Source organism: Anopheles funestus, chromosome 3RL, assembly GCF_943734845.2.
Source record: "Anopheles funestus chromosome 3RL, idAnoFuneDA-416_04, whole genome shotgun sequence".
NCBI lineage: Eukaryota > Metazoa > Arthropoda > Insecta > Diptera > Culicidae > Anopheles > Anopheles funestus.
Genome location: NC_064599.1, coordinates 21724515 through 21740809, shown reverse-complemented (window position 1 = coordinate 21740809; position 16295 = coordinate 21724515). Strand labels below are relative to the sequence as shown.

The 16295-nt window shown below is 42.7% G+C and overlaps 2 protein-coding genes across 8 annotated transcripts in view; both read left to right on the top strand.

The window, feature by feature from the left end:
- LOC125771930 (uncharacterized) overlaps positions 1–16295 on the top strand; it is a 30852-nt gene that overhangs the window by 12074 nt on the left and 2483 nt on the right. For 2 of the 7 annotated variants that reach the window (XM_049443114.1, XM_049443113.1), the window contains 17 exons: positions 251–431; positions 507–967; positions 1033–1201; positions 1271–1696; positions 1780–1998; positions 2075–2395; positions 2485–2667; positions 2812–2862; positions 4652–4993; positions 12206–12337; positions 12403–12726; positions 12797–12985; positions 13064–13201; positions 13603–13812; positions 14174–14356; positions 15097–15228; positions 15760–15849. In XM_049443114.1, coding sequence (XP_049299071.1) covers positions 251–431; positions 507–967; positions 1033–1201; positions 1271–1696; positions 1780–1998; positions 2075–2395; positions 2485–2667; positions 2812–2862; positions 4652–4993; positions 12206–12337; positions 12403–12726; positions 12797–12985; positions 13064–13201; positions 13603–13812; positions 14174–14356; positions 15097–15228; positions 15760–15849 — 3751 coding nt within the window. The remainder of the gene's footprint in view (positions 1–250; positions 432–506; positions 968–1032; positions 1202–1270; positions 1697–1779; positions 1999–2074; positions 2396–2484; positions 2668–2811; positions 2863–4651; positions 4994–12205; positions 12338–12402; positions 12727–12796; positions 12986–13063; positions 13202–13602; positions 13813–14173; positions 14357–15096; positions 15229–15759; positions 15850–16295) is intronic. The other 5 variants (XM_049443116.1, XM_049443115.1, XM_049443117.1 and 2 more) reach the window with 5 other exon arrangements.
- On the top strand, positions 2872–4645 carry LOC125772020 (uncharacterized). Its single transcript, XM_049443296.1, has one exon. The coding sequence runs from the start codon at positions 3337–3339 to the stop codon at positions 3742–3744; it is 408 nt and encodes a 135-aa protein (XP_049299253.1). The 5' UTR covers positions 2872–3336; the 3' UTR covers positions 3745–4645.

Below are 16295 nucleotides of genomic sequence, written 5' to 3'. Positions count from 1 at the left end.
CCACTTGAAGTTAACGAACCAACCGACCGTAGCTGATACTGCGGCTATCGTCAGCCGGTGTTATATTTATAGTGCCACCCGCCTGTATCGTACGATCGGGTGTAGAAAGCCACCTTGCTAATCGGTTTTGCAATTCCGCCGACGGTTTTTGTTTATCTATTGGTGGTTGACTGTTTTATCTCACACTGTCAGCTCCATACGTCGCTCGATTCTACACTATTTTTTTTCCTCCTCTTTGCCATTCTCTCAGGTCCCAGCGATCGTGTACTTTGAGAAGCAGATCCCCAATGTATACGATGATGATCTTTCGGATGAGGAGGAGATCCTGGAGTGGTTGCTCTCTCAGTTGGAAAAGGACGAGATCGAGGATGTTACCGATGAGATGCTGGACAAACTTATCAAGGAAGGCAAATCGATCGCCGTTTTGTTCTGTACGTAACATTTGATGCAATTGTTTTACCTAGGAAGTACTGATTGAACTACTTTTTACCAATACTCCTTAACAGATGACAACAATGACAAGAAATCGGAAAAGGTTCTGAATGAGCTCGAAAACATCGATGACGAATGCGATCAACTTGGCATCAACTTTGTCAAGATGGATGATGTTGAGGAGGCAAAGGACTACGGTGTCACCAAGTTCCCGAAGCTGGTCTACTTCGAGCAGGGTATTCCGACCGTGTACGAGGGCAGCCTGGATCAGGAGGAGGACGTACTCGATTGGTTGGAGCGCCAGACGAGCAGCGATGAGATCGAGGACGTTACCGATGAAATGTTGGACATGATCATCGAAAAGATGCAACACGTCGCCGTGCTGTTCTACGACAAGGACTCGAAGACGTCGCAGAAGGTACTGGCTGAGCTGGAAAACATTGACGACGAGTGCGACCAGAACGATATCGCCTTTGTCAAGATCGATGATGACAACGAAGCCAAGGAGTGGGGTATTGAGGAACTGCCTACCATGGTATGAAGGTTAATGATCAATGGAAAAAACATATTCTGTATTCAAGCGATGTTCTCTTTTCGTAGATTCTGTTTGAACGCGGTATTCCACACATCTACGAAGGTGATCTGCTGAAGGAGGAGGAACTGCTTGGCTGGTTGGTACATCAGAAGCGTCATTCCGAAATTCCCGAAATCACCGATGAAATGAAGGACAAGCTGATGCAGATGTACGATCATGTTGCTATTATCTTCTGTAAGTAGGCAGTGTACTTCGTATCACTTATCATACCTAATAACCTTGGTAAATACCATCACCTTTCAGACGACAAAGACGACAAGCAGGATATCCGCGTGCTGAACGAGCTGGAAAACATCGACGATGAGCTGGAAAAGGAAGAGATCGTTATTGCGCGTCTCGATAATGCTGAGGAAGCACGCGAGTACGGTCTCGATCATCTGCCTGCGCTGGTATACTTCGAGAACGAAATCCCAGCCATCTACGAGGGCGATCTCATGAACGAGGAGGAAGTTCTCGAATGGCTTAAGCTGCAAAAGTACTCGGCCACCATCGAGGAGGTGACGGACGAGATTCTGCAGGATCTGATCGACGATCATGAGTACGTGTGCGTTTACTTCAGCGGTGAGTGCGAGGAGGGAGAGAAGTGTGACAAAATTCTGGACGACCTCGAAAACATCGACGATGAGCTGGACGAAGCCGGTATCATCTTTGTTACCACCGAAGATATGGGTAAGTGTGTTAGGTCTCGTCAAACTCGAATCGACAGTGCTCGATTCTTAACAATTGTGCTTCGCTTCTGTCTTTTGTTTCAGCCACTGCTAAGAAGTACAACATTAAAAACATACCGTCGCTGGTGTTCTTCCGCAACAAGGACCCACTGATCTTCTCGGGCGATTTGAACGACGAAGATGAGGTACTGGCATGGTTGACCGATGAGGAGACGCTCGAAATTCCCGGCAAAATTGAGGAAGTCAACATCAAGATGTTGGAGAAGATTCTGTCGGAAAATGAACACATTGTTGTGTTCTTCTGTAAGTGCACGTTTGCGCGTCCGTACGGTACTGAAACGAATCACTCACTTACGATTTATCTCCGGTCCTCCCGCAGATCACGATGACGACAAGAAGGCCCAGAAGATCATTGCCGAGCTGGAGAACATTGATGATGAGTGTGAGGAGAAGGACATCGATTTCGTAAAGACATCCGATGAAGAGATTGACAAAGAGTACGATCTCGAGACGCTGCCCGCACTGGTCTTCTACCGTAACAAGTTCCGCACGATCTACGCCGGTGATTTGATGAAGGAGGAAGAGATCCTCGAATGGGTGCTGGAGCAGTACAATACCAAACCCGAGATCATCGAATCTGTCGACCGCAAAACGCTGCAAGTGTTGGTTAACGAGGTTGAACATTTGGCTGTACTGTTCTGTAAGTGAATCTGTACGATCAACAACTATTCAAGCCGGTGGTTGATTAGCTCTCATCTCACAATCTCGCTTCTTCGCTTCCGCCCACAGACGATGACGACTGCGAAACTTGCCCCAAAATTCTCGAGAAGCTGGAAACCATCGACGACGATACGGACAAGCACCATATCCAGTTTGTGAAGGCCAACGATGAAAAGCTGGCCCACGAGATCGGAATCTTCTCGTTCCCGGCCCTTGTTTATTACGAAACCGGTGTCCCGATTATGTACGATGGTATGGATCATATACCCCCGGTATAGACCGAGATTCAGATAACAGATCAACCGAGTCCCCAAGACCGTTCCTTTTTCCCGTGCTCCTATTTCCATTTCCTTCTTTCTTTTGCGATGTTTCATTTTCTTTTCCCTCTTTTCGCAGGTAATCTCAAGAATGAAAAACGCATCTTGCAGTGGCTAATTGATCACAAAAGTAAGAACGGAACTGTGTCCTAGTTGTATAAGTCATCCAGTGCCTTTTGTGTCCGAAAAGGGAAGGAAGGCCTTTCGGAATTTACGCTCTGCCCATATTTTGACATTTTCAAATCCCGACCGTTGGTGCTGTTGTTGCTGTTGTTTTTCTTTTATTCCCTCCAGTTTTGTGTTCTGTTACTTCTTTTGGGTGTTTGTTCTGTTCAAGCTCCATCGATCAAATATACTCCTGACACTGGATAATTCCATCTCCACCTCAGCTATGCATTCCATTCGGTACAACCTCTTCCTGGAACTAAAGATTACAGACATTTTACTACTTAAACATGCTATTATTGAAACCTACTCTTACAAGTCATTAAAACCAAACGATGATTGGTGTACGTGCTTGCACTGTTGTATCATTCCTGAGAGTACATCCTTACAGACTGACAGGGAAGGTTGGAACCGTTCTTAACCGTTATACTTCAGATATATGCCTAGTTCTGGAATTGCTTTCCCATCTCTCCAGTGTCATGCTAATGTTAAGCTGTTCGTTTCACCATATTCCCGCTTACCATCATTGTCCATCATCATGTGTCTGATACCTTATCCCATCCGTGCAGGAAAGTACGATATCAAGCTGAAGTACGGCATGACGCGAGAACGCGTACCGGTGATATTTTCCGATCCGGAAGAGGAAGCCCGCAAGGCACTGCTTCTGGCGGAAGCACGTGCCCGTGCCGGTGTTCCGGAACGTTCCATTTTGCGTCCATCCGCCGCATCACTGTCTGCGTCAGCCGTTTCGACCATGCCGGGCACACTTCGTCCATTGTACACCGGGCTAGGTAACGGTGGCATGCAGCGGCCACAGGAAAAGAAACCACCAACAGCAAACGCATGAGTTTATGAGTCTTAATCGTTTGATGGGCCTATCACCATTTGGTTTCGTATCGTGCACACGTGTTTTCGGTGTTCTTGCAGCGTAGCGCTCCGCAGTCCGTAGTCGATCTGATTTTTTTTGTTTTCTAATGACGCTAGGTGGCACCTTAGAATCCCTCCCTTTTCTTTCCCCGTTTCCCGTTTATCAGTTTAGCTCTTCACTAGCAATGCCTAATTGTGCGTTTAAGTTTTTCGTTTTGGATTTCTACTTGGTAATTAATATTGGCCACTACTAGCGTAGAGCAGTGTTGCTGCAATATAGCTCCTATCGGTGTTAGACGTAGTGTTTGTTGTAGCCCCAGCAATTACACTCTGTCGCATGCAGGCTCTTTGAACTATGTTGAACGTGTTTGTTGGTCAGTGACTTGAGCATCTCACTTATCGCCATACGGCACTCAGACCAGGCAAGATAAGCATTGCATTTTCTATCGATCGAGACCCCCTTTTCATGCCCTCTCCCTAACGCCTTCCTTGACCGAGCGCACGAACGAACGCTTGTGCGTGAATTGGATTCGATTCTGATCTGGCACTCCGTGGGGTAATGGGTCGCGTTTAAATAACCGATCCCTGCCCCATTTGATGTGTACTAAATTCGATGTTATCAGTGTAAACGATTCGTTGTAGCTAGCTGTAACAGTATTGTTCGTACCGTCCGCATCGTTGTACCGCTGTATCTATACACTCGCCGTCGTACTACTTCCGTTGTCACCCTCGATGTTCGATAGTGTTTAAGGATCTATCGCCTGATCAGTTCTTTTTTTCGTTTTTTGTTTTTCGTACTCATAAATTCCATTTTCCATTTTCTTTTTTAACCACTCCACACCGCCACACCGCTCCCATGCGCCATCCCATCCGCTCATTTCTTCCAGACAATAAGCTACCGAAACCGAAGCTCCGCAAGCGTTACACCGACGATGTGGAAGAGCTCGAACGGGAGGATCGTATCGACAAGAAACGATCCGGTGGCAAGAAACTTAAGCCCATCCCAAGGCTCGATGCTGTGGAGCCTCCGAAGGCACCCGGCACCGGTAAAACAACGCAAGCCAGCGCCAAGGACACGAAGAGTAAACCGAGTTCCACCAAGTCCACTTCCGCTTCGTCAAGTAAACCCGGCAAAGCCAGTGCCAGCAAATCCGAGCCGACCGCCACCAAGGTGTCTGGTGGTGCGAAAAAGCCTACCCGTTCTGATGATGATGATGATGATGACGAAGGTAGTTTGATTCTGCTCCTTCGCTCCTCTGCACCAGAGTTGCAGACCCGTGTTGCTCAGTTGTAGCGCCTCTCTAACCTCACTGTTGTATCCTTGTAATTTGTGTAGTGTTTTGTCGTGTATCTGTTTTTGTAGTTTGCCTCTGTAGGCACAGCGGTGCTGCTCGCACGCAACTGGTTCAATCTCGGTTGGCTAGTTCGATCTTCTACTATCTATACATCTATCTGTCTCTCTGTTTAATACGCCTAGTACATCCATGCAAGCTGTATCTATCTTAGCGTTCGTGTTTCTATGCGTGTTTAGTCTTTGTACATACGTAGCTAATGCTAACACACCTTCGCCGGAGATTGGACATGTGGACAAGTTGGCGCATCGAAGAAGATCGCGTACATAAAGCTTCGATCTTCGTACTATCTGCACATAACTTCAATTCAATATGCACCATTAACAAACCGTATTTTCTGTCGCCCCTTTTGACTATCGCGTTTCATGGTTTTTGGCCTGCGCTATTCGTTGATTGTAGGGGGTTTTTTTTGGTGGTTGGTAGTTCGTAGGAATCGTGTGTGTGATCTTCGACGTGGATCATGTATCAATAGACAAGAGGCGCCATACATTCTTGCGCTATCCTTCGATCATCCGTTATATTCCTTCCGTTCCGCTACCCTCGAACAGTGAAATGGCGAAATAAGAAATAGAGCGATCAAAGATTTTTTTTCCCAATACATCACTCATCGTGTATAAAAGCAAAGGAAGACATCTTCAAAATTACGTACCATTATCATTATCAAACCAAGCGTTCGTTCCCAAACAAAAACCCCGCGGTTTTAATCGTTTTCCCTGTTTCTGCCTGCGTTTCTTTCTTTCATTAGCTGCCATCTTGTTTCCTAGTCATTCTTTCATTTTACCATTTATCTTAATCAATGACGATTCGTTAATGGATCTGAGGTACAATCCACACGATCGTCCGCACCGCACTATAGATTACGTGTATGTGTGTGTGTGTGTATATACATATGTGTGTTTGTGTGTTTTGTCACTCATTTGCGCAATTGTTACTTTATCCGCTTCGTTTGTTTTCCCTTTCTGCACCCTTAATCCTTCTCTTGTTTGTATTGGTCCGGGGCTTAAAGTTGAGTTTAGTCGACGAAACGTTTTTATTTTTTCGGTACTGAGAGCAGAGTATTTCGGAGGCAAAATTGATATGTGGTAGAACTTAAGCTGACACAATGTTTATCCATCCGCCCAGATTATATTCACCTTTTTTTGTTTTTAAATTGTTATTTCTATACATGGTTTCCTTGTACCATTTCTCGTATTTGAGTATTCTTCCATTCCACAGAAAAGAAACAAACAAAATAACCGAACAGCGTAAAGGATTCGAAGGGAACTAAAGCGATAAGCTGCAAAAGACTGTAAGAGAAATAGTTGAATTAATTTATCTTCTTATTTATGAAAAAAGTTGTACAGAAACTAGTACCACCGTGAACGATCAATATCTGTGCTGAAACTCTAATGAAGTTCACTGTATTCTTTTTAGGAATGGCCACTGCTAAACGTACCCAAAACACACGGGCTTGACGAGCGTATATAGAGCAGAGGAGATTATTTTGGGATGTGGTCGTCACTTTGTACCTGAATTCTTGCGCGATATCCTGTTACGCTGAACACATCGCAGTGGATCGCTCTGACGGACAGCTGGAACGGTTTGCTCTAGAAAACAAAACCTGCCTCAATCCAAGACGTGTCGCACTCCGTCGCAAAATAATCTTGTCTGCTTGTCTATAGCAATCAAGTGTCCAACAAGCACGTGGCCATCTCCAGAGAAACACTACAAAGATCCAAAGAGCACTCTTAGGCATTATTGCTTTCTCCTTTCGTCGAAAAAAAAAGTAAACTAAACACGTTCTAGTGTTTGTAAATAAGCAAACAACACCAACAAAATATCAAGGAGACGATCCTGAAACTTCAAGCACTCAAGTGCCTCAAAAACGTCATGTACAAAAGTTATGGCGGAAACAAAAAACTTACAGAAATACTAATGGTTACACATTAAGCAGAAAACGAGACGAGAAACCAAAGCTCGCTAAAAGATTAAAAAAAAACACACCGCGTCAAAAGAAACAATGTAGAAATGTTTGTTTGTAGTGATTTGGTTTTGTTTACAAAAAACATTTTGTCAGTTAATTCATATCAATTAGCTGCTTCCGGGGTACCCCGACCCAGGAAACGGATTACGTTCGGCGACAAGGAAAGATCTATCCTTCGTAACTACGATCGTCGGTAAAGCCGCGTCACACTGATAAGATTTTCGGTTCGGTTTAGCAGATTTTCGTTGTCAAATCATATCTGTATGTACTAAGATACTTTTTACCGTTCTGCGGAACCTTACAACAGCCGCGTTAAGCGGTCGTGAACTGTCAAACGAACCCGTAAGATGGCAGAGTAGCGTTACGTTTAGTGATCCTCAAAAAGCTTAAACTATCCGTTTGACGATTCGATACCGATAGTTCGCACGGTCTATTCTTACTATTTTTTTTATATTTTTTTACTCCCTATTATGTGTTCTATTTGTATGTTTATTTTTTATTGTTTTTTTTTATTTCTTGTAAAACTACGCTGCTCCGATCATATATTCTGATCGCTGTTCTATTGTGTTGCATCGTACCGCATGCGCTTCATTTAGGCACTTGTGGGCAAATAATTGCGCCTCCATCTTTTTTTTAACTCCAATTGAAAACAGTAACGAATCACTGCTAAAGCGGGGAAAAACAGAATCAATTATTAGTATATGCATTCCAAACCAATATGGCGGATAGTGTAATGGAAAAGTAGCCAGTTTAATCGCGCTAAAGTACATATCGTTTGCAAATTGAATGTTGTAATGTCGCACAACAATAAAAAAAATGCCCCGGACCCACCAGATAACACTGCTGAGAATGTTCAATGAATGTTTATCCCTTTGTTTTATGCTCCCGTTTTTTTTTTCTTTTTGTTTTAATCAGTTTTAAAACCACTGCCCGCCACAAAAAAAAACCATCAACGAGCGTTTGAATAAGAATATAATTTAAAAAAAAACCAACGACAAAAACAAGCAAAATTGAACTTAGGATTCACTAAATCTGACAAAATGTTTTTTGTATAACACACAGATGACGAATGTTTCTACGTTGGACTGGGACACGCCGGTCGTGTTACAAAGCGGGACAAAAAATCCACCCCCAAGGAGGACGACTCGTTCCGGTGTTGCCCAGCAAAGGTCGAGAAGAATACGCGCGTAACGCAGATGGCCGCACAGAAAATCAGCCGCCGGGACAGTGACGAGGCGGAGAGCCAGTTCGCGTTCCGGCAGAAGAAGCTGTCGGATGTCGCAGACGCAACGGCAGCCGCCGCCAAGGAGAAGAAAGCGGCCCAGGAACGTCAGCAGCTGGATCTGAAGAAGGGTTCCAAATCGGCAGGCAAATCGGGCTCCAAGTCGGGCAAAGGTAAAAAGGACGCCAAGAACGACGACGGTGACGATGACGATGATGGACTGTTCGGTAAGCTCGGTTGGTGGTAAACGATCATAAAGTGGGTGAAGTAAAAAAAAAAAACCTTCCAAACCCCCTCCACCCCAAACTGCCACCTGGCAAACACCGATTACCGTACAGTTCACCCATACTCCTCGTACCAACGTTCGCCCTCGTCCGGACCTTCCGTTCATTAGGAAATCTCAAATCTCCTGTGTATGTGTATGTTCTGTCGAAAAGTAATCCCAACGCAGGGAGGAAACATCCTATAGTGGACGCTCATCACGGGGTCTCACACAAAACGAAATTGTAACGCTGTCAAAATTTTACTTCCTCAAACTCAACCCACAACGCTCCAGGTTTGTTTCGAATCAGCAAACAACACACCGGACGCGCACAACCCTTGTACGTGACCCTTATGGCCCACCCTTAAAACCGGTACCAAGAACCGTCTCTTTCCTAGTGGTGTGATTGTTTCATTGGAATTTTCCTCCCTTTTATTTTTATTTTCTAACACCCCCTCCCCATTGACCGTTATCCCATTTTTCCAACAGATTATTTCAATGTTGTTTTCTTCTTGTTAATCTTGCGTACAGCTTAAGGGCCTGCGAGCAATATACCATTGCTGTGCGCTGGTGTGCCCCGGAAGAATCCACCAATGCATCCCTTATCTTCTCTCGCAAATAGGAAAGAGACGGTTAATTATGTTTTTTATCCTGATTTCTTGTTAACGATTTGTAAAGGGTAAACAGTGGCTACTCTGACACTGGGCGAAGGAGATTTTTGACAGCGTACAAAAAACACCAAACCATATAACGAAAGATGGTGTATCATTATGGCGTAAAAGATGAAAACTAAGTTGTCAAACGATCGCAGAAAGAGAAAGTAAGAAGAAGGTGAGAAATATTTTAAAAACTTGTATATAGTAAAGAAACAAAACTAAAACAAAAACAAATTGGAAACGAAGAATGAAAAGAAGAAAGTATACTATGAAGAAAGCAAACATGAAAAACAAAAGGTTACTCAATGAAGTAGCAAATCGCATAATGCAAAAGAAAACAAACAAAAAACTTTCAAAGAAGAAGGCAAAGAAATGATTTTTTTTATAAAAATTGAAGAAAAAAAACACAAGAAACGAACAAAAAAAAATACACACAAAACAAACCAATTCGCTCACTCACATCTATCGCGCTTTGCATTAGACTGAGCAGAAACGGACCAATGGGTCTGTTCGTATATAGCACGCTGCACGGCTTCTCCACGGCTTAAAAGCTGTTGTTTTAGTGGCTAGTGGCGAAAAAACAATACTAACGCACTACGCAGTAAAATGGTAGATAGAAACGCTGCACTTTCCTACTGTTATTGCAAATGATAAATCGTTTTTTTTTAAACCATCGGAACGAAGCACATTTTGACAACAAAAAGCAAAACCTCGCACGGATTTAGAGAGAAAAAAAACGAACCAGTACTATTACTGCTACTACTATTACTACTACTACTACTACTACTATTACTTATTACGTCTACTATTTCCGCATGTATTTTAGATGCCTTTCGCTCGATGCAATGGTACGCGCAAGGTTGTTATTATCGTTATACTTATATACACCATATATACATTTCTCTTTCGTTGTTGTTTCATATTTTTTTTCGCAAACTGTTTCGCTCAACCATAGACTGCAACATGTGTTTTGTCGATAGTGTATAGTAGTAACTTTATTTACCTGTTTATATTGTTACGGGCGGTATCGTAAACGGCCCTTGCCAGAAGGGCAACAACACCACGATCGTAGGCAACAGCGAAAACCCTCACCAAGCGAAACAAAAAGAAAAGGAGTTGCCTAATTGTTGCTAAGCTAAGTTTTATCACACTTTGCACCAGTTGGACAAAATCTAACCGGTGAGATCAGTGAGGAAACAATTGTACAACCTTTTGCTGAAGAAAATCTCACCGATCGCACCAGCTAACCTTTTTTTTACACTCGCAACTCGCACTGATACTGTGTTATGAAGCTATTTTTTTAAACTACTTTTTTCTTCATTTTTATACTTTTTTTTAAACTATTTCACGAGTTTTGCACAGCAATTTTGGAAGTTTTTTTTTTTGCTATAATTTTGTACTTGAGTGCACGTTTTGTTTTTAATACTTTTAACTTCTATCGCGTGACAAAGAGGCGACCTGTATAAAGGGGCGGGCCTGTGATTTGTGTCGTATCAGTCTTAGGATATTTCATTACATACAACAACAACAACAACAACAAGAAAAACAGAAGGCAAGGCGAGACATATCGTTCTTAAAAAGCGGCTAAATGCTTGTGCGCGGAACATGCGCTATAGCTAATTAAAACACATTTACTAACAAAACGCAAACAAAACTGCCTTTAGCGAAAAGAACTCCAACTGATAGGAAAAAAAAGATGGGGAAGAGAAAGAGAAAGAGAAAAAAATAGGATTCTCGAATGTCGACAAAATCTTCGCAAAAGCCAAATCTTCGCCGCAATTTGCTATCGCAGCGAACACGCGTTCGATATGTATGAGAAAACAATTGTAAAAAATTATTGAATGCTGCTAGTTTTTTCTGTGATTTTGAAGGAGAGGAAAAAAGGAATTATGAACGAACAAAACAGAACTAATTTGAAAACAAACGGTTGTCAAACTTTCAAAGAAGCTAAGATCTAGTCAGACGAGAAAGACAACATACGTAAACCAAAAATGGCGGGGGGTGCATAAGTTAAAACTCAAAGAAGTACCCAAACGAACACAGCGCAAAAAGATGCAAAACGGTTCAAACGTGTTCAAAGAGGAAGACTAGAACTATTTCCACAAACAACAGCAATAAACAAACAACAAAAACGCTCAACCATGATGTTGAAGTTGTAAAGGGAGTTGTAGAGAAATAAAGCACAAGACTCTCAGATTATAAAAGTGAGAAGAAAAAAGTATAAGTAAACCCGGAGGAAGGGTAATACAAACGAAGCAATCTCAAACCAAAACAGGTTACACTGTTAGAAACTGTCAAAGAAGGAATGGAAAAGTAAAGAACTTTTTTTTTATACATATAGATAAACCAAAAACCAGAAAAGCAAACGTGTGAATCAAATGGAAAAAAACGAAAGGAGAAACAAGAAATAACTAAGAATTAAAACGGATCGAGAAAATCATCATCCCTATTGTTAAAATGCCTTTTTATCTTTAACTTTTACTGAAAATGGAAACAAAGAAAGTGAAACCAAATACCAAAAAAAAAAGAAACCACAACAACCTGTATTAGTTCACGTGTTTGGAAGAAGTCCCCTCTTTGGAAGTCGAATCCTTCCGCTGTTCGGTTCGTTCCAGTTTGGTAAGACAATGTGACACTACTCTGTTTTGCCTACTGCTTTCTGTTCGTCTTCTCTTTTTTTTCGACTGTAAATCTATCCTTATTGCACCTATTCTTCCTGTACACAACCGTAAAAGCGATGACTTTGTAGTTCACATTAGCCCACTGCAGGATGTAAGTATTTCTGACAAACAGAATAGTGCAGCCTCTATTTCCCACCGGCTCTGTCACTATCTGCAATAGCTTTCTGTTGCGAATGCTGCTCAGGCAACAACAAAAAAAGAAAACCCAACACACTCAAAATGCCTCTTTCCGTTCTTACGGCTTTCCGATCTTGTTACCGATTCCATCCGGTGTTCGGAACTGTGTCGTGTCGTTTGATTCGCAGGTGACCTACTGAACGAATACGACGTCCTGGATTGGATGCATGGACAAAAGACGGACGAAAGCATCCAGGAGGTGGAACGAGACGAACTGTTGAGCCTGATCGATAGTAAAGACTTCCTCGGAGTGGTTTTCTGTGAGTAATGGTGCAGTTTAATTTCAGGGCAAGTTCCACCATTAAGTTACTTGGTTGGATTTCAGATATTGAGGATGATCCAAATACACCTAAAATTCTGCGCCACATCGAGCTGATCGACGACGAAGCCTCAGACTATGGTATTGTACTAGTGAAGTGCAGCGATCGGCTAATGGCGAAGAAGTTTGGCTTCCGCAATCCACCCGGCGTTACCTACTTCCGCAAGGGCAAATCGATCAACTACGATGGTGACATCGACGATGAGGAGGAACTGCTCGACTGGCTTACCGATCCGCACAACATGGAAATGACCGATCACATCGAAAAGGTGAACCGAAAGATGTTCCAGAAGATACGCCAAGCATCCGACTATTTAGCTGTTTTCTTCTGTAAGTTCGTATATTGTAAAGATGGAAGATGTTTACTTTACTCACTTGAATTTCCTGTGCGTTTTTGCAGATAGTGACGATTGCAAACAGTGTCCACGCGTGCTAGCAGAAATTGAACACATCGATGATGAGGCGGATGGTGCCGGTATTAACTTTGTCAAGATCGACGACAAACAGATGGCGAAGGAGCTCGGTGTTTATGCACTGCCCGGTATCGTGTTCTTCAAGCTGTCTTCTAAGGAACCTGTCATCTTTGCAGGTGAGTGTGGTCAGCCTACAAGCCTCAAATATAGGCAAGAAAGCATTAAATCCTTGTTCGATTATCGACGATCTACAGGCGATCTAAACGATGAGGACGAAATCCTGAATTGGCTTATGACACAGAAGAACCCTGGCGGTGATATCATCGAGGATCTGGATGGCACGAAACTGTTGAGCCTGATCGAGGATTCCAACGCACTGGCTGTATACTTCTGTAAGTAGTTCCATCCATCAACAACAAACCGTACGAAGATCGTTCACGCACAGTTGGCTGTATTGGGGGATTTGTAACTGACAATGTGCTCCAAATGTGCTAATGTATGAATGTTTCAGTAAAGACACGTGTTCACACACTGGTGGGTTGATGTTCTAAAACTTCTAAGTGTTCTAAAACTCTACCATTTAACGTTTGGATTTCTTTTACACCACACCGAATGTGCACATCATGCGCACGTACTACTTCTTTTACCCCCTTCATACACGCGCATACATTTAAATGCAAAACGGTTTACATAATGATAAGTTTTTGTTATCTAAACTTTCTGCACCACTTTTGTTTTGTGTTAATATCTGCTGCACCCAAAACCGGCACCATCACTATCTCTCTCTATCTAGGGAACAAAACGACTTGTGAAGCATGCTTTACAAAGGCTGCTAAAAAGCAGCGCAAAGCGAAGGAACGTAAAGGTCTGCTAGATGCTGCATCATCAGCGGAGGTAGTAGACGATGGAGCTGGGGAAGATTCAGCGCCCGATGGTGATGTACCATCGACACCAACACCGACACCACCACCAGTAGCAGCTGCTGCACAGGCATCTGTGGAGGGTATAGCAGCAATAAACCCTGAACCCGTTCCCTCTCGTGTATTAGGCCTGATTTTTGGCGAATTGTTTAACGTTCCTCCTGTACACTTACATACACTCATGTACGGTGGCTTAACTGTTGCATGTTTGGGCTTTCGGTTGTATCGTTTTGCGTGACCACAGTACCGCACCTATGTACACCTCCTGTTGTGATCCTCCATTGTGGCTCGGAAACTACTAAAATTATTGCACTATCTAACGTATACCATTTCTCCCAAGTGTACCTTTCAAAGATCCCGTTTGTCTTCGACTATCGATACTAATAATACTAAAAATGGCTTATATCGTCTCTCTCCCTTTCCATCGATAATGACCACCACAAGATACGGACGAATGCGAGCAGTGTTCGGGTGTGCTAGAATCGCTGGAAAACATCGACGACGATTGTGACCGACATGGTATCATGTTTGTCAAAACGGATGATCTTTCGATTGCGGAACAGTACGGTATCTCCGAGTACCCAGTGCTGGTGTACTTCGAGGACAACGTACCGAATGTGTTTGAAGGTAAGGACTTAATGAATTATCCTTAGAAGCTAACAAAGTTACTTATACGCTATAGTAGTACTATAACCTGTATAGTAATACTATAATGTATTCGAAGATGCTCTGGAAACGAGCTCTGAGGCATACTAAATTATATTGTGTGTTCGGTTCATTATATTTATCGGATCAGAGTGTCTAAACCTAGTACGGCTGTTCGTTTTACTTCGCGAGGTCTAAGATTCCTGGATGGTGCAGAAAAGTCTATCGAGCTAAGCAGAGCTGGTGCATAAATTTCATTGCTGATCAAATCCAGCTACGAATAAGCTATGAGCTATGAATATCTCATTACCAGCTGGAGGCTGAAGTCTTGTAGTATAATCTGACCATATATCGTTGGGTCCTCTCTAATGAAGTTTAATGTGCGAACCGCATAACTTTTATCTTTCGGAACTCTTTGATCATCTGATTACCACGATTTACCACATTTGTCAAGCGGAGTTTCAAGCAGAGTGACCTATCACGAAGGATTCTTAAATCTCTAACAAATTCTGTACATTCTTACAAATTATTGAGCATGTTGTAGTCATACAGGATGGAATAATTAAATCTTGAGAAGAACATTACTTGACAGACATGTCAATTGCGTGTTAAAAAAGAACACACTCATTAATATATTTTACCACGGTTTACTTTTTAGTTCACAGTAAACACAAGTGAGTCTCGCTCTACAATAACCTAGATTCCGTCCTCTCCACTTTCAGGTTCGTTGGATGAGGAAGAGGAAGTTCTACAGTGGTTGATCACGCAAAAGACCGAAGATCGTATCGAGCTGATCACACGCGTCATGCTGGAATCGATGGTCGACGAAACACAATATCTGGCGGTGTACTTCTGTAAGTAATTGCTTTTGCGTCTGCAAATACTTTTTTTAAATCTTTTCTATTCACACAATTCCAACAACATCCAATCTGTTGGAACTATTCCCAAAAAAAAATCCTCACTCAATTGGTAGCATTTTTCAATGGAACACCTTTTACTCCGATATAAGAAATTGGTTTTTACCCGTTTGCATCCACGGACCAACTACCACATGCACCAGCCGTTCCTAATATGGGTTTCTTTTTCTTTGTTATTCTTTTCTTTTCTTTTATACCGCACAACAAACTATGTATTACACACGCGCGTTTCTACCGTTTGGCACCTTTAAATCAAACACGTTCCTTGTTCCTTGTTTTCTGTGTTCTCATTTCCCGTTCTGCATTACGCACCATCCGGATGTTGTTGTTTTGTGCAATCACGGTCACTCTTCTTATCTTGTGTTGCACTTTCCTGCCGTTCATCATTTGTCCCTACCTCAAAACGAAAAATCGAAACATCTGCGCGTACAAACCAACATTGCAAATAATGCCTATTGCCAACAACAGACAAAACCAAATCACCCTCGTACTGCCGAAGTTTTTGTTCTGCGGAAAACATCCGCAAGCGAAAGGAATTTGCACGGGAAGGAATTTCAGGTATCTAGCCAGCAGTTATCAGATCAGCGTTTTTATTCTGTTTTTGTTCACCCATGTCCGTTTTTTTTCTCGTTGTTGCCAACCCGATAAGGCTATGTCTGTCACTTCCCTGGGTGTTTCCCTCTGTTCTCTGTTCCGCTGTCTGTTTAACAATGCTGGTCCCCTCTGTTCCCAGCTGAACAACTGCCTTTCTGTACATAGTTTCTGTGATTGTGATGTCTCTCTCTCTCTCTATACCTGACGCTGGCTTTTCGGAACAGGCTCCTACAAAACTCGTTCTTCTTGCAAGTGCAGCACGTTGTTGCGCCCCCTGTACACATCTTTTCTTTTCCACCCCGAGATACTACTGATACATCTCCTTTTGTGCTATGTGTTTTTCTCCCCGATTTGCCATAATTGTACATACATGCAAAAAGCAAGTAATATTTTATCCCAAACAGGATGTC